The following is a 17558-nucleotide window of genomic DNA, read 5'->3' as shown; positions in this document are numbered from 1 at the left end:
AGAGGGACAGGCAAACCAACAGAATCCAGGCGTTGTGGCAGGCCTGCAGAGGAGACACTGGGTGGGGAGCTTTCCTGATTTCCTCCCAGTTACACTGGAGGGGCTGACAGGAGGTAAATGTCTAATCCTGCAGGCGGACTTGCTACTGACCACACTGGGCTAGGGGGCATGGAAATGGTGGGGTTCGGGCCCGTGACTCACTCTAGCTGTGTAGACAGCAGGACTCAGAAATGGGTTGGTAATCTCTGAGGAGCCTATCCCACCAGCCTCCCCATAGGCTGGTGGTAGTGATTAACTCGAGGCCCTTCATGTTTAGAGTCCTTCAGAGCCTCCGTGGGGTGGCCCTGAGTAGCACATTCATCGTTTGCTTCTCTCTCACTTCCACAGAATTTGCCTTCTGCCAGGTGGATGCCTCAATCGCACTGACTCTGGCCCTGGCTGTGCTGTGTGACCTGCTCCAGCAGTGGGACCAGCTGGCCCCCGGACTCCCAGTCTTGCTGGGATGGCTGTTGGGAGAGGGGGAGGACTTCGTGGTCCATGTAGAAAGCACACATCAGGTAATCCTAGGGTCTCAGGGCAGTGGGGGGGGGGGGGGGGTCAGAGTGTCAAACCTGCTGAATGCAGCACATTAGGCTTACTTGGGCTTCAGGTGCCTGCTGAACGTGTGCTTCTGGATGCTTAGGTACGGATCAAGTATGGCTTAGGAAACGGTCTGAATGACATGGCAGCCTGCTAGATCCGCTGGGGGCCCTGGAGATGCTGGGGCAGCTCTCATGCTGACTTTTTGGGTTCCAATGGTAAGTCTTCAGATCACTAGGGGAGAGGACTTTGAAAGAGACTCCTTGGTTTCCGAAGCCAGTGAGTGTGCTCCCGCACTCTCCAGCTGTCTAACTAAAGCCAGTACCCATATCTGCTCCACACCCAGGACACCCCTTGATCGCCTGACCCCGGTGGCCGACGGGACTGGCATTCCTGAGCTCCACAGGAAGGCAACAGTTGGAAAGACAGTTCTTGGCAGTCCACCACGCCAGGGCAGTGCACAGACAGCAGACTGAAATGCAACCCGAGTCTTCATGGGAAAAAGGGCTGTTTACTTAGCCTGGAGCTTTAGCCTAAGGGACAGGCTCCAGGTTTCCCACACATCTAGAGACTAAGGAGGTGCTCCCAGGGAATATAAGCAGGAGGTGACACCCTTGCATGCCCCCTTGGCCTTGCTACAGCTCCATGAGACCTCCCAGAAAGGAGCTTGGAGCCCCAGTTTTTACAACAGTTGCTCAGGGGACACCTCTAGATCTCCTGGTCTGGAGGCCAGCAGGGATTACAATTGCCACCGCACAGGACTGTATATATTTGCATACTTTATTTTATTTTCTTTTAACATTTTGATTTATTTTTGAGAGATAGAGACAGAGCATGAGCAGGGGAGGGACAGAGAGAGAGGGAGACACAGAATCTGAAGCAGACTCCAAGCTCTGAGCATTCAGCACAGAGCCTGATGTGGGGCTCGAACCCACCAACCATGAGATCATGACCTGAGCCAAAGTCAGACACTTAACCAACTGAGCCACCCAGGTGCCTCAATATTTGCTGACTTTAAAAGCTGCCACCAAAGGATCTGGCTTCCAATCAGCCTGAAAATAGGTACTGAATGATATTCCTCCCCTTGGAACAGGTCTTGGCATTTTGTCAGCAACAGGGGAATATTAAGAATAAATCAGGTGGTTTAGACAATCAGAAAGGTTGAAGAGACAACCAAGAACTAGGACAAGGTTCAGTGAGAAGTTTCATCACACATAAGACCACTCCTTCAAGACTGAGAAAGGTCGCTGCTTTGCCTAATACATAGAAGCAAAGACAGAGTCAAGCAAAATGAAGAAACAGAGAAATATGTTCCAAATGGAAGAATAAGACAAAACCTCAGAAAAAGACCTTAATGATATGGAGATAAGTCATCTACCTGATAAAGAATTCAATGTATTGGTCATAGAGGAGCCTGAGTGGCTCAGTTGGTTAAGCATCCTGTCTCACTCTTGATTTCGGCTCAGATCATGATTTCACCATTCATGAGAAAGAGCCCCATGTCGGGCTCTGCACTGAGTGTGGAGCTTGCTTGGGATTCTCTCTCTCCCTCTCTCTCTGTGCCCCTCCCTTGCTTGCATGCACACTCTCTCACTCTCTCTCTCAAAAATAAGTAAATAAATTTTAAAAAAAGAAGAAGAAAACTGGAAAAACTACAGATACGTGGCAGTTAAAAACATGTTACTAACAACTATTGGGTCATAGAAGAAATCAAAGGAGAAATTAAAACACCTAGAAACAAATGAAAACAGAAATAGGACATACCAAAATCTGTGGGATGCAGAAAAAGTGGTTCTAAGAGGGAAGTTCAAGTGATAAATGCCTATTATCAAGAAACAAGAAAAATCTCAAATAAACAACCTAACTTTATACCTCGAGGAACCAGAAAAAGAAGAACAAACAAAACCAGAATTAGGAGGAGAAAGGAAATAATAAAGATCAGAGTGGAAAAAAATTAAGTAGAGACCAAAAAGACAATGGAAAATATCAATGAAACTAAAAGCTGGTTCTTTCAAAAGATAAAGTAGATACATTTTTAGCTAGACTCACGAAGAAAAAGAGAGGGTTCAAATAAATAAAATCAGAAATGAAAGAGAAGAAGTTACAACTGATACCACAGAAATATAAAGGATCGTAAGAGACTACTCTGCCAACAAACTGGACAACTGAAAAAGAATGGATAAGTTCTTAAAAACTTGCAATCTTCCAAAACTGAATCATGAAGAAGTAGAAAATCTGAATAGACCCATTACCAGTAAAGAGATTGAATCAGCAATTAAAAACCTCCCAAGAAACAGAAGTCCAAGACCAGACGGCTTCACTGGTAAATTTTACCAAACATTCAAAGATTTAATACCTCGCCTTTCAAACTCTTCCAAAAAATTGAAGAGGAGGGAACGCTTCCAAACTCATTTTACAAGGCCAGCATTACCCTGATACCAAAACCAGATAAGGACACCACGAAAAAGAAAGAAAGAATGAGTGAAAGAAAATTACAGGCCAATATCCCTGATGAACATAGATGTAAAAATCCTCAACAAAATATTAGCAAACTGAGTTCAACAATACATTGAAAGGATCATATACCATAATCAAGTGGGATTTATTCCAGGGATGCAAGTGTGGTTCAACATCCACAAATTAGTCAATGTGATACCACAGTATTAACAAAATGAAATATAACAATTATGATCATCTCAATAGATGCAGAAAAGCATTTGACAAAATTCAATATCCATTTATGGTAGAAAATAATAATAATGAAGTGGATACAGAGGGCACATATCTTAACATAATGAAAGCCACATATGATAAATAGCTAATACTCAGTGGAAAAAAGCTGAACACTTTAAGATCAGAAACAAGACAAAGATACCCACTCTCACCACTTTTATGCAACATAGTCTTGGAAGTGCTAGCTACAGCAATTATGCAAAAAAAAAAAAAGAAATAAAAGGCATATGGATTGGAAAGGAAGAAGTAAAACTGTCGTTATTTGCAGATGACATGACACTATATATAGAAAATCCTAAAGACTGCACCAAAAAAAAAACTTTTAGAACAAATAAATGTGAATTTGGTAAAGTTGCAGGATACAAAATACAAAAACATGTTGCATTTCTATATGCTAATAACAAACTACCAGAAAGAAATATCAAGAAAATCCCATTTACACTTGCATAAAAAAGAATAAAATACATAGGAATAATTTATATTTCCCTGGGAATAAATTTAACCAAGGAAATAAAAGACCTATACACTGTAAGACTAAAAACTGTAAGATAGTGATGAAAGAAATTAAAGAAGACACAAATAAATGGAAAGATATTCCATGCTCTTGGATTAGAAGAATTAATATTGTTAAAATATCCTTCTGCCCAAAGCAGTGTACAGATTCAATGGAAATTGAAATCTGTCAATTTCCTATCAAAATTCCAATTCCTATCAAAATTCCAATGGTATTTTTCACAGAACTTGAACATATATTTTAAAATTTATAGGGAACCACCAAAGACCCCAAATAGCAAAGCAATCTTGAGAAAGAAGAACAAAGCCAGAGATAATATGTGCTTTGATTTCAAACTATACTACAAAACTACAGTAATCAAAACAGAATGGCATTGGCACAAAAAGAGACACATAGATCAGTGGAACAGAATGGAAAGCCCAGAAATAAACCCATGTATGTGTATTTTTTGACAAAGGAGGCAAGAATATACAATGAGGACTGGATAATCTCTTCAATAAAAGGTGTTGGGAGAACTGGACAGCTACCTGCAGTAGAATGAAACTGGACCACTTTCTTACTCCATACACAAAAATTAACTCAAAGTGGATTAGAGACTTGAATATAAGACCTGAAACTATATGGGGCGCCTGGGTGGCTCAGTCAGTTGAGCGTACGACTTCGGCTCAGGTCATGATCTCGCGGTTTGTGGGTTCGAGTCCCACGTCGGGCTCTGTGCTGACAGCTCGGAGCCTGCAGTCTGATTCAGATTCTGTGTCTCCTTCTCTCTCTGCCCCTCCCCCACTCACACTCTGTGTCTCTCTCTCTCCTTCAAAATAAATAAACATTAAAAAAAAATAAAAAATAAAAAGACCCGAAGTTATAAACTTCTAGAAGAAAATACAGGTGGTAAACTCCTTGACATCAGTTTTAGTGATATTTTTGTGACTGACTCTAAAGGCAAGAGAAACAAAAGCAAATACAAACAAGTGGGACTACATCAAACTAAAAAGCTTCTGCACAGCAAAGGAAACCATCAACAAAATGTTAACAGAACTTACTGAATGGGAGAAGATATTTGCAAATGATACATCCAATAAGGAGTTAACATCCAAAAAATAATAATAAAGAACTCATACAACTCAATAATAACAAACAAATCTGATTAAGGGGCACTTGGATGGCTCAGTCAGTTAAGCATCTGACTTTTTTTTTTTTTTTCAACGTTTTTATTTATTTTTGGGACATAGAGAGACAGAGCATGAACGGGGGAGGGGCAGAGAGAGAGGGAGACACAGAATCGGAAACAGGCTCCAGGCTCTGAGCCATCAGCCCAGAGCCTGATGCGGGGCTCGAACTCACGGACCACGAGATCGTGACCTGGCTGAAGTCGGACGCCTAACCGACTGCGCCACCCAGGCGCCCCAGCATCTGACTCTTGACCTCAGCTCAGGTCTTGATCTCAGGGTCATGGGTGTGGGCCCCACACTGGCTCTATGCTGACTTTTAAAAATCTGAAAACTCTGATTAAAAAAAATGGGCAGAGGATCTAGACATTTTTCCAAAGGAGACATACAGGTGGGCAACAGATACCTGAAAAGATATTCAACATCACTGTCATCAGGAGATTGCAAATCAAAACTACAATGAGATACCACTTTACACCTGTCAAAATGGCTATTATCTAAAAGACAAGAAGTTATTGTTGGTGAGGATGTGGAAAAAAGAGAACTCTCATCCCTGTTTGTGGGAATGTAAATTGGTGAGCCACTAAGGAAACGTATGGAGGTTCCTCATAAAATTAAAAATAGAACTACCACGTGATTTAGCAATTCCACTGCTGAGTATCTATGCAGAGAAAATGAAAACATGGGCACCTGGCTGGCTCAAATGGTAGAGCGTGCAACTCTTGGTCTTGGAGTTGAGAGTTTGAGACCCACGATGACCCTACTCTTAAAAAATAGGGCTGCCTAGGTGGCTCAGTCGGTTAGCGTCTGACTTCCACTTGGGTCATGGTCTCATGTTTTGTGAGTTCGAGCCCTGCATAGGGCTCTCTGCTGTCAGCTTAGAGCCCACTTTGGATCCTCTGTCCTCTTCTCTTTCTGCCCCTCCCCGCTTGCACTCTTTCTCTCTCTCTCTCAAAAATTAAGAAACATTTAAAAATAAATTAACAAAGAAAATATTGGGGCACCTGGGTGGTTCAGTTGGTTAAGCATTCAACCCTTGATTTCGCCTCAGATCATGATCTCATAATTCGTGGGATTGAGCCCCATGTCGGGCTCCACACTGACAGCATGGAACCTGCTTGCGATTCTGTCTCTCCTCTCTGCCCATCCTCCCTGCGCATGCATGCATGGTATCTCTCCCAAAATAAACAAGCATTAAAAAAAAAAAAAGTACAGACTCCCAATTATAAGATAAATAAGTCATGGGGATTCCTGTATAGCATGTAGAATATAATCAGTAAGATATTAACTCTGTAGGGTGACAGATGGTAACTAGACTTACTGTGGTGATCATTTCACCATGTATACAAATGTCATTATGTTGTACACCTGAGACTAGTGTAATATTCTATGTCAGTTATATCTCAATAGAAGGGAAAAAAAAGAAAGGAAGAGGCCCCTTGGAAGTTGAGTGTTTAATTATGGAGAATGTTTATTAGTCAGCACTGGAATAGCTAACGGCTCCCCACGGTTAGGTCTGAAGGTGAAACATTTGCAGAGTCAGGGTCCTTCCGGGTATTTGCTGCTTAGAGAAAACTATTAGCCCCCTCCAGATGAGTCAACAGATAGGGAAACTGAGGACCAAGAGAAGCAGCAAAAGCATCTTGTCAACTGAAATTTGTATCCGTCCACCAGTGTCTGACTCAGCTGGCCCTCTTGACATACCCAACAGGCCAAGAGCTGAAAAAGCAGCCTGTTTATGGGAAATGTGGAGACAAGATTAAGTGTCTGTAAGAAAATAACCTTGAAAGTCCCCAGCCTTATAGAAATTTGGTTCCATATTCAGAGTAATGCCTCATATTTGGTAATCCTTTGCTGTTTCTTCTGCTGAGATTTCTCCTCCTCCCCCTCTCTCCAATTTCTAGAGGCACCTTTGGTTCTAGGGCCCACTCCCATGTCGAGGTTCCCTTTTCAACAGCAGGCCCCCAAAATATCTTGACTTGAAACCACAAACACATCTTTATCAAAGGTCATGTTAAGTCTGGGGAAGAAAATTCCTCCCTGGTGGAGAAGTACAGCGAAATGAAAATAGAAAGTGACCTTCTCAGCTGCGAGTGGCATGTATATGTGGGTGCTGACAGGCAAGAGTGGGCCTTCCCTCAGGAGGGGGAGGGGACATACCCCCTCTGAGTCTGGCCAGACTCTGGTCTGGATGGGAGCCTGTCGACATCCCCTGTAATGCTGACTTTGGGCTTTGTCATTCAATCTAGGTGGAAGACTACCTGTTTGAAAAAGCAGAAATCAACTTTTGGGCTGAGACCCTGACCTTCGTGAAGTACCTCTACAAGCACCTCTCCCATCTCCTCTCCAAGTCCAGCTGGTGTCCCCTCAGCCCTGAAAGCCTCCGTCATCTTCACAGGACAGCATCAGAGCAGTGCCACCTCCTTTCCCAGCTCTTCAGAGAACTGCCACCAACTGCTGAGTTTTTGAAGACGGTGGAATTCACAAGACTGCGCATTCAGGAAGAAAGGACTTTGGCTTGCCTGAGGCTGCTGGCCTTTCTGGAAGGAAAGGAAAGGGAAGACACCCTTGTTCTCAGTGCTTCGGACTCTGTTGCAGAAACGAATCCGTTCACTCTTGCAAGAACAGAAACAGCTTGTTGAAGAAAGAAGACTTTTGGGGGTGGGGGGGGGTGTGGATTATTCCCCCACTAAATCTGCAGGAAACGTGTTGAACATAAATTCAAATATTTTCTCCCCTTCATGAGTCTAGTCTTCTGTCCCTTCCTACAAAGGAATTTTTCTTCAGCTCACTCATTCAGGGGAGCCTGGTTTATTGCAGCTACTGTAGGAAGTGCGGCTACCACGTTGAATATTTACTCTGTTCCCAGGTGCAGGCCACCTGCGGACCTGAATTCGCCTTTTTCTTCCCCCACAGCCTCTAACGTCCAGGCATAGTCAGCCCACATTTTCTGTGAATTGACTGTACAGAACTAGGTTTTAGCTCGTGACTTTCTCTCCTCTTTCCCACTGAATAGAAGAGCTGGATTAGTTGGCAAACAGCCCACTGGGTCAGAACTCTAAATTTTATTCCATTTTAGCTACAGCAGAAGTATGTTCCAGATGTTGGATCCTGGGAAAATTATGGATCTACTTCATAGAGATGGTTGTGTTTTTACCATCTACATGTTCAAGTCCTGCAGCGACCTGCACATGACGTCTGATTTATTAAAAGAGCTCCTACCCACCAAAAGTGTTTCTGGCAATGCTAGGAAACTTCGATTTTGCCACCCAGTGAAAGCATAGACCCTTGGCCGTGAGAAGGAAATCCAGGGCAAGAAAAGCCAGAATAAATGACTTGTTTTATTCCTACGCTGTTTACTGTCATTTTCTTGGTGGCAATAAAAGATTCTCATTTAAGATGTCAGAAAACACAATTATCCATTTCAGTGTTTGAATCTAGCAACCTTAAGGTTTTTCTGCCTTTTCCAAGCCCAACCCAGCCCTCTGCCTCAGACACCCAGCAGGTGTCGCTCTTGCATACATTTTTGCTTCATTGGCTTGCCATTTTTTCCTTCTCATTTCAGAATGAGTGTTATCCACAGACAGCTATCTTGAAATTCATAGCTTGGATTGGTCAGAGCCTCATCCATATTCATTTTTCATCCTGGTTATCAGAATGATACCAGCTTTTAGGGACTGTAAATATTTTTAAATACTTCTCAGGTGAGCAATCACTTGGAACTATGTTATTGATGTTTGACGGTCTGAAGGGGCAGTTTAAAAGAGAAAGTTTGATATTTCCTACTGCAGAAAAGCTCGTATTTCAAATGTGTTTCTCTTTAAAAAAAAAAACACCTAACACTAAAAACACAGCCATACTGGAAGTACAGAAAAATAGCTCTGTAGGAAAAGGCAAGGAAAGGAGTAAACTTAGAATCCAAAGTTTTGTCCTAAAGAGAACAGGAAATTCCCTAGGTAGTTTTGGACTATTCGGCTCAAAATGTGTTTTTTTTGTGATCCTGAATTACTTAGGATCCTGTGTAGCCCACACTTGATGGAAAGTTGCCAGTCTAACATTTCTTTTTGTTCTGAGAAGGACTGACTGGGTCAGAAGTCAGGAAATTGTTGGCATAATGCAGTGATGACCATGGTTCAATAACTATGAAACTGGCCCCAGTAAAGCCCAACTCATTGGAAACGGCCAGCGTTCCTTTTCTCTCCATTTAAAATGAAATAAAAGCAGATACATAATAATAAAAGCACCTTATACCAGCAGGTGCTCTTTACCAACACATGTACCATAGCATATGTACATGTTATCTCTAGGATCCTTCTACCAAGCCTGCAAAGTGGGTGTTCTCTTGGCTGCGGACTGGGAATTACCCCAGATTTTGATGATGGCTGGCTGTGGCCAGCCTGGGAGGACAGGAGGGACAGAAGTTTCTAGTGGTTTTATATCTGAAATCTTAATACTGACCTACAATAGCAGTGAAATGGCTGTTTCACACTTGCCTGATGCATTCCCAGGGGAACCTTAGAATACCACTATCAGGGCTAACCTCAGACACCATGTTTGGGGTCATTTCAACAAAGAACAAAACAGAACAGTTGGGGTTCTTGAGTGCTCTGGGCTGTGTCAGCCACAGCTGCCTGGGGGCCAGTGCAGGCTGGGTGGTGCAATCACCCAGATTGAAGCAATCCCCTCTTCCGGGGTCATTGCTCTTGGCTCCAAGCTAGACGGTCCAAGATTTGGTGCCCCTCAGGTCTGCATGCATGATCCTGTGGACCTCTACCCATCTGGCCACAGTCCAGAGACCCGGCTGTCTCCATTTTTATGCTTTGTCAATTTATTTTAATAAACGATATGGATTTATACCTGTACATCTTTTACACACCTTAACAGATAACGCATTTGCACCTTGACAAGGGTGAGAGAGGAGTAAAGCAGGAATTATCTTAGTTTTACAAGGAAACCCAAGTACCAAAGAGATTATGTGATTTGCTTGAGACCACATGACTTGGAAAGGGCAGCGCCTGAACGCCAGCCCTGGGTTTCTGGTCCTAAAGTGCTTGCAGCCCACTGCAGACTCTAGCTCTCTGGGTGGGTGCTTAGGGAGTGACAGCAGGGGGAACTGCATGCAAACTGAATTCTGAGGCGTCAGTTCCATGAGTGACAGGCCTGGTGGCTTATCCCCCACTTCCAGGTTAACGAATGGAAATGACCAAGAGGAAAGAAATAACCTCAATTTGGGAAAGGGGGCGTGGGTTGCTTCCTTCCCTAGAGGGAACTGGGCCTTCCAACTTAGGCCCAAATGCAGCCTAAGCTACCAGGTGTGCGAGATCATGGGCCCGCTCCAGGTTTTGGCAGCATATGTTTAGACGAGTGATAAGTGTCCTGGCCCAGACCCCACATCTGCCCGACCGGGCTGTCAGCGGCTTTTGCCTAACTGGGCGCTAGGGGGGCTGTCTGCCCCGCACCCTTGAGGCGGCCCCTTGGCAAAGGCATTACCCAGAGCAGGGCTTTGGGGTGTGGGACTGGTGAGAAGGGGGAAAAAAGAGGGCAAGCCCACCTTGAGCGTCCTCGACGCCCTGTACTGCCTGGGCAGTTGGCCGGCCTCAGCCCGAGCCTGCGGCTCACGACGAGCTAAGGCAGGGCGCGGCGCCCCCAACGGCCAGGGAGGAAAGGGACGTGGAGGGCACGCCTGGCCACGGCCGCGGCAGCCGGGGAGCCTCAGCCGGCAGCTGCACCCCATCCCCTGGGAGGGCTGGGGAAGGCCGAACCGACCGGCGGACGGACGGGGTGGCGGGAAGTCGCCTCCAGGCCTGCGCAGCTCTCCTGGCCTTTCCTCCCGTCCTCCCAGCCGGCTCCCCCGCCCGGGACGCCCCGCGCCACTCCGCGCCTTTGGCCCTAGCTCAAGGTCTTGTGATGTGATTAGCAAAGCCAGCGCCTTGTCCTCAGACACTCAGCCCTGCCCTGCAGGCCCCGGCTCTCAAGCCCTGTTTACTGCAGCCTGGGCGGGGACGGGGGCGGAGAAACGGGCCCAGGCTCCTCCGGGCGAGACTGCCGCGGCAGCCGCCCGCGTGGCCGCTCCCGCCCCCACCCCCACCGCGCCTCCACGTGCAATCGGGATGGAGCCACCACCCACCGGACGCAGGGCCAGAGCCCCCGCCTCCCGTCCCAAGCACCCTTTGCAAGCCAGCCGGGCCGCGCGGACGGTTGCAATATTCTTGCATTTTGCAATTCCCGCGCCCAGTATAAAACCGAGAGTGGGAGATAAAAGCTTCGCAATTTCGCCTAGCAGGATCCGGCGCGAGGAGACACGTCCAGGGCTGCAGAACTGTGGTCACTTTAAACGTGCAGTGGATTTCCAACAGGGCAGCCCCAGAGAAGAGGAGCCTTATCTTCCCGCCGCCACCCAGCAGCACCCAACAGGGCCGAGCTCTCCACGCCGCCCCGGGCGCCCCGGCAGCCTGCCCCGCCCCACGGCCTCCCGCCCCCTCCCCCGGAGAAAAAAAATTGGCGGCGGCCAATGGGAGGCCACGAAGGCGCTTGACGTCCGCGAGCCGGCGGGCGGCGTTGCCTGGAGACCCCGGCGGGGTCAGCGTTCAGTCCCCTCCTCCGGCACGCCCGCCTAGCCGCTGCCGCGCTCCCGGGCTCTATATAGGGCGCGCGCTCGCGGGCCGCGGAGTTCCAGCAGTCCGCGAGCTGTCGTCGGCTCCGCGCGCGGGGGGGGGCGGGCCGGGCACCCCGGGGCGCGGAGGAGCGCTGTTTGCTTCTCCTTTCCCCCCACTCCGCACTCCCGGGCACCCTCAAGCCAGTCCACGCTGCTTCCCTCTTCCTCTTGTCTCGTCCCCCGGCAAACTTTCGGTTCCTCCCCCGCCCCTCACCCGTTATTCGTCGTGGCTCGAGCCCGGCCGCGCCGCCCCGAGGGCTCCTCCGGACCTCCCTGCCTGCAGCGCCGACCATTACAGGATCCAGAAACATGTCGACCACACTTCTGTCCGCCTTCTACGATATCGACTTCTTGTGCAAGGTACGCGAGGGAGCAAGGAGGGAGTAAAGCGGGAAGGCAGGAAGCCCCTCGAGTTTTCAGACTTTGCCTCTGCCCTCGGCTTTTGGGGCACCCATCCCCACCTTGACTTCGGGGTCGGGAAAAATCCTGGAGTTTGCTGTAGTGTGTGCTCGTGCCTTGTGGGCGGGGAGAAGGAGCTGGGAGGAAGGGCAGGGGGGAGCCGCTGTCGCTGTTTAGTTCCTCCGGCGCCGACCGCGGCCACGCTGCCCGGGGCTTCCCGGACAGGGTTTGCGCCGCCCAGACTGGCGGCCCACGGGCTGAGGATCACATGTCGAAACCGAGCGCGGCCTGGGGTGGGAGTCGGCTCCTCCCAACGCGAACATGATTCTTTTGCGCGTGTAGGGGCGGAGGGTGGGGGCCGAATCGAAATCTGCAAAAAGGAAGAAGAATCAGAAGGCTTGGAAGTTCCTCTGCAACTCGCCCCAACTCTTCCCTCCCTTTCCATATTTCATCCCGTCCTCGCCCCCCTCCTTTTGGCAGACGGAGAAATCCCTGGCCAACCTCAATCTGAACATGCTGGACAAGAAGGCGGTGGGGACGCCCGTGGCCGCCGCCCCTAGCTCGGGCTTCACACCGGGCTTTCTCCGACGGCACTCGGCCAGCAACCTGCACGCACTCGCCCACACCGCGCCTAGCCCCGGCAGCTGTTCGCCCAAGTTCCCGGGCGCGGCTAACGGCAGCAGCTGCGGCAGCGGGGCGGCGGGCGGCCCGGCCTCCTACGGCACTCTCAAGGAGCAGTCAGGGGGCGGCGGCACGGCCCTGCTGAACAAGGAGAACAAATTCCGGGACCGCTCATTCAGCGAGAACGGAGAGCGCAGCCAGCACCTCTTGCACCTGCAGCAGCAGCAGCAGCAGAAGGGGGGCGGCGGCTCCCAGATCAACTCCACACGCTACAAAACTGAGCTGTGCCGGCCCTTCGAGGAGAGCGGCACGTGCAAGTACGGCGAGAAGTGCCAGTTCGCTCACGGCTTCCACGAGCTGCGCAGCCTGACCCGGCACCCGAAGTACAAGACGGAGCTGTGCCGTACCTTCCACACCATCGGCTTCTGCCCCTACGGCCCGCGCTGCCACTTCATCCACAACGCCGACGAGCGGCGGCCCGCGCCGTCGGGGGGCGCCTCCGGGGACCTGCGCGCCTTCAGCGCGCGTGACGCGCTGCACCTGGGCTTCCCCCGGGAGCCGCGGCCCAAGCTGCATCACAGCCTCAGTTTCTCGGGCTTCCCGTCTGGCCACCACCAGCCCCCCGGGGGCCTCGAGTCGCCACTGCTGCTCGACAGCCCCACGTCGCGCACGCCGCCGCCACCGCCCTCTTGTTCCTCGGCCTCCTCCTGCTCCTCGTCCGCTTCGTCCTGCTCCTCGGCCTCAGCGGCCTCCACGCCATCAGGCGCCCCGACGTGCTGTGCCTCGGCGGCAGCTGCGGCCGCGGCAGCGCTTCTGTACGGCACCGGGGGCGCCGAGGACCTGCTGGCGCCGGGCGCCCAGTGCGCGGCCTGCTCGTCGGCCTCGTGCGCCAACAACGCCTTTGCATTCGGCCCAGAGCTGAGCAGCCTCATCGCGCCCCTCGCCATCCAGACGCACAACTTTGCCGCGGTAGCCGCGGCGTACTATCGCAGCCAGCAGCAGCAGCAGCAGCAGCAGCAGCAACAGCAGGGCCTGGTGCCCCCCGCGCAGCCTCCGGCGCCGCCCAGTGCGCCCCTCCCTGCCAGTTCTGCCGCGCCGCCCTCACCGCCCTTCAGCTTCCAGCTGCCGCGCCGCCTGTCCGAGTCTCCCGTGTTCGACGCGCCCCCTAGCCCCCCGGACTCGCTGTCTGACCGCGACAGCTACTTGAGCGGCTCCCTGAGCTCCGGCAGCCTCAGCGGCTCCGAATCCCCCAGCCTCGACCCCGGCCGCCGCCTGCCTATCTTCAGCCGCCTGTCCATCTCCGACGACTGAGGCAAGAGGGCGCCAGCGAGGAGGAGGAAGGGAAGGTTGTTCTGGGGATGTTGGAGGGCGCCCCTGCCGTCTCGACCCCCGTTAAGGGCGGGGTGGGGGAGGCACACGGGAGTGGGGTTGGTGATAGGCCCTGAGCAGACTGCGGGCCGCACCGAGCACTTGGACTCGAACTTGTGTGCCGGGAGGGGCCTCCACCCCTCCCCTTTCGGTTTCCTCTTTTTTTTTTTTTTTTTTTTTTTAATTTTTATTATTACGAAGTTTCGTTCTTGTTGAGCAAAAAAGCCAACGAACTTTTGTATTGATGAACAAAATATTCACAACAGGGCAGTTGTGATGCGAACAGAACAAAGAACCAAACACTTAAACTTTTAGGTCTCCTATGAGTTTGGGACTTTAGGAAAAAAAAAAATCAACCCAGCACCAGCAGCTACCAACCACCATTCCATATCTTCACTTGAAAGCATTAGTTACAGTCCAGATGTGGGAACTCTTATCTTGAGAGAAGTTCCTAATTGTCGTTTGTCTCAGACCAGTGTAAACAAACCAGCCAGCCACCACCTTGCTAAACTTATAAGCTTCTGGAATCCAGTATTCTACCAAGAATATGCCTTGATTGTAGTCTTCAGTGTGACAGGTTTTTGTTTGACACAATGTTCTATACGTCTGGAAAAAAAAAAAAAACCCTTGCATTCCAAAGTTTCATACCGGTTACTGGTTTTGTTGCCACCACTTAGTGGATGTTTAATTTTAGAACCATTTTGTCTGCTCTTTCTGGAAGCCTTGGGCAGAGCTTAGTTTGTAATCGTTGGGGGAATAACTGCTGAATTTTTAGCTGTTTTGAGTTGATTCGCACCACTGCACCACAACTCAATATGAAAAAACTATTTAACTTATTTATTATCTTGTGAAAAGTATACATTGAAAATTTTGTTCATACTGTATTTATCAAGTATGATGAAAAGCAATAGATATATATTCTTTTATTATGTTAAATTATGATTGCCATTATTAATCGGCAAAATGTGGAGTGTATGTTCTTTTCACAGTAATATATGCCTTTTGTAACTTCACTTGGTTATTTTATTGTAAATGAGTAAAAAAAATCTTAATTTAAGAGATTGTATGTAATATTTATTTCATTAATTTCTTTCCTTGTTTACGTAAATTTTGAAAGATTGCATGATTTCTTCACAGAAATCTATCCTGATGCTGTGGAAGTAGTTTGAGGAATATCTTAGGAGTTTTCTTAGAATGTATAATGGTTGTAGCCCATCCAACTTTAAAGAAAAAAAAAAGGTGACCACATACTTTGCAATCAGGTTTAAATGTGGCATGCTTTTCTCATTCCAACTTTTGACATGAGCAAAAAAAACAAAAACCAAAAAAAACCCATGTTTGTTTGTTCGTTCCACCAATTCTACTGTGACATACTCTGCGTATAAAGACATGTAGCAATAATGGGGTGGGGGTAGTCTCACAGTGCCTTTGGAAGGGCCAGAACTTGCCTTAAATCTTCCTCAACCAAATAAGTATTTTTCTATTAGTGCTTGAGAGAATTTGAATGTAGGATGGGTTCAACTGCACAAAAGGAAAAGATATTTACCACTTTTTTTTATATAGATATAAAGTGAAGAGGCCACCTCTTAGTGCTAAAATGGTATGTAGTACGTGAATATGCCTTGTTTTATTACAGAAGATTCCAAAACTTGTACTATTTTTTTTTTGTGTGTGCGTAGAAAGGCAGGAATGCTTTCCTGGACAGCGGATGAATGAGCAGTAGCTTTAGTTTGTACGTAGGTACAGTTGGAGCACTATGTATGTATGGACTCTGGACTACTTTGACAGAAGTAGGTTTTTGAATGTAACAAGATAAGTCAACTTGAGTTGTAATATATTTTGGGGAAATCAGTTCACTACAGATTGTGGCTGTAAACATTGTACTGTAAATGTTTTGTAGTTTTCCCCCAATAAAATTTTTGGGAAAAAAAGGTATTCATGTGTAAGCCAGCTTTTTTTTTTTTTTTTTTTTTTTTTCTTTTTTTTTTTTTTTAAAACCAGAACATGGAGCTTCTTACCTTAATTACCACCACTTTTCCGGGCATTGCCCGGGCCTTGCAGGGGTTGGGAGCTAAGGTTTCCACGGGAGCTGGCAAGGTGAGAATTCAGAAAAGCCTGCCCCTATGTATGTTATAGCAAGCTCTTTTAGCTGAAAGAAAGTAATTATTTGGACTGTCAAGGGCATTAGTTAGCTGTTCCCCTTGGTAATAAGATGCATCCCAGTGTTGGCTGACTGGCTGGTGGCAGGCCCTGGCTGAAGGCCTGAGGGGGTGTGGCCCGCCTGTGAGTCACCAAGCAGATCACGTGTCTGCAGTGGCAGCTGAAGGTCCGATTTTTTTTGCTGGGACACCCAGGGACCAGAACAGCTAGGGTGGGGAAGAGAGGAGGGTATCGAGGGCCACTAGAATGCTGAGCTGGATAAGAGGAGGGGGTTGGGTTAGAAACTTTCTTGGGCTGGAGAACCAGGGTTTTGCCTCTACTTTGGGAAGCCTGGCTGTGTCCTTGTCCGGAGAGGAAGGAAAGGGGAGGAAGATTAAACAGGTCAAACTTATATCTGGGTAATGTTTGTTTATGCAGACAGCTTCCTCTGGGAGTGAGCACACACGTTATTTATGCAAAAGGATTTGTGTCTGCTTTAGGCGACTCTAAGTGGCCAGAAAGCAAATTCAACCCAGGCCTCTAGAAAAAGGAAGAAAAAAGAAAGGGCACCAATTTGTCTGCTGATTCGCACACAATTGAACAAAACCTTGGTAACTTTTTTCCCCTTACAATCCCTTTCGAAACTTCAAAATCAGGTTCATAAATCAACTCACATTTTTCCCTTCTCCCACCCCCCAGTTCAGACACTTCTTCCAAAGTAGGTAAAAGATTTAGCGATAGTTTGTTTTCTTATCTGCAACAGCTGGGCCCTATCAACCACTGCTTGCACCCCTGTGCGGGGGCTCCCGTGTCTCCCAGCTGAGCGGGCGGGTGGGGGAGGGGCGGTCTGGAGCCCGCCAGGCCTCGGGCAGCTGTTTCACGTTAACTGGAGCGTTTTGGTGCTTGGCTGCCAAAGGGGATGGGGAACAGTTTCAAAGTTCTCCCAGATGCCCGGCCCCTGGCTAAGGGCCTCAGCCGTGGGGGGAGGGGAAGCCCGGGGCCGAGAAGGGCTCAGGCGGCAAGACCCTGCGGGCTCCCTGGCCTCTTCCCCATGAAGAATGTGCACTGGGAAGGAAAAGTCTAAAATGCGGTGCTATTTAGGCCAAGCTGCTTTCAAAGGCCTTGTTGCCACTTCATTCCAAAACTTATTTTTCTAAACAAGCACTTTTGATGGGCTGGAATGTCAGACTTGTTGGGATAAGCCACATTCATTTTCAAAAATTGGTTCGTTTGAGAGCCCGACTGCTAGGATCTGATGTTTTGTATTTGAGACTCAGTGGAGCATGGAAAGCTGGGGGGAATCATTCAGAAATTTCCTCTTGCCGCAGATCAATGGAGGGTATATAGGTCATTGTCTTTCTGCAGCGGCTGGAATTAACAGCAA

General features: G+C 48.4%; 2 protein-coding genes across 8 annotated transcripts in view; both read left to right on the top strand.

The window, feature by feature from the left end:
- THADA (THADA armadillo repeat containing) overlaps positions 1–8342 on the top strand; it is a 330511-nt gene extending 322169 nt beyond the window's left edge. For 6 of the 7 annotated variants that reach the window (XM_045445868.1, XM_045445865.1, XM_045445866.1 and 3 more), the window contains 2 exons: positions 388–557; positions 7242–8342. In XM_045445868.1, the coding sequence (XP_045301824.1) occupies positions 388–557; positions 7242–7634 (563 nt within the window). In that variant the 3' untranslated portion in view covers positions 7635–8342. Of the gene's footprint in view, positions 1–387; positions 558–925; positions 1358–7241 lie in introns of those variants that run through there. The other variant, XM_045445871.1, reaches the window with a different exon arrangement.
- Positions 8343–11162: 2820 nt separating this feature from the next.
- Positions 11163–15970, top strand: ZFP36L2 (ZFP36 ring finger protein like 2). Its single transcript, XM_045445873.1, has 2 exons — positions 11163–12007; positions 12527–15970. Exons 1-2 carry the CDS (start codon positions 11957–11959, stop codon positions 13976–13978), a joined length of 1503 nt encoding a protein of 500 aa, XP_045301829.1. The 5' UTR covers positions 11163–11956; the 3' UTR covers positions 13979–15970.
- Positions 15971–17558: the final 1588 nt, after the last annotated feature.

Source organism: Leopardus geoffroyi, chromosome A3, assembly GCF_018350155.1.
Source record: "Leopardus geoffroyi isolate Oge1 chromosome A3, O.geoffroyi_Oge1_pat1.0, whole genome shotgun sequence".
NCBI classification, from domain to species: domain Eukaryota; kingdom Metazoa; phylum Chordata; class Mammalia; order Carnivora; family Felidae; genus Leopardus; species Leopardus geoffroyi.
This window is presented reverse-complemented; position numbering and strand designations above follow the sequence as displayed.

Excerpts from the sequence above, each read along its gene's own strand:
- ZFP36L2 (XM_045445873.1), top strand. The coding sequence starts at position 11,957 with ATGTCGACCACACTTCTGTCCGCCTTCTACGATATCGACTTCTTGTGC. Across the intron at positions 12,008-12,526 it reads ATATCGACTTCTTGTGCAAG|ACGGAGAAATCCCTGGCCAA; the intron begins GTACGCGAGGGA and ends TCCTTTTGGCAG.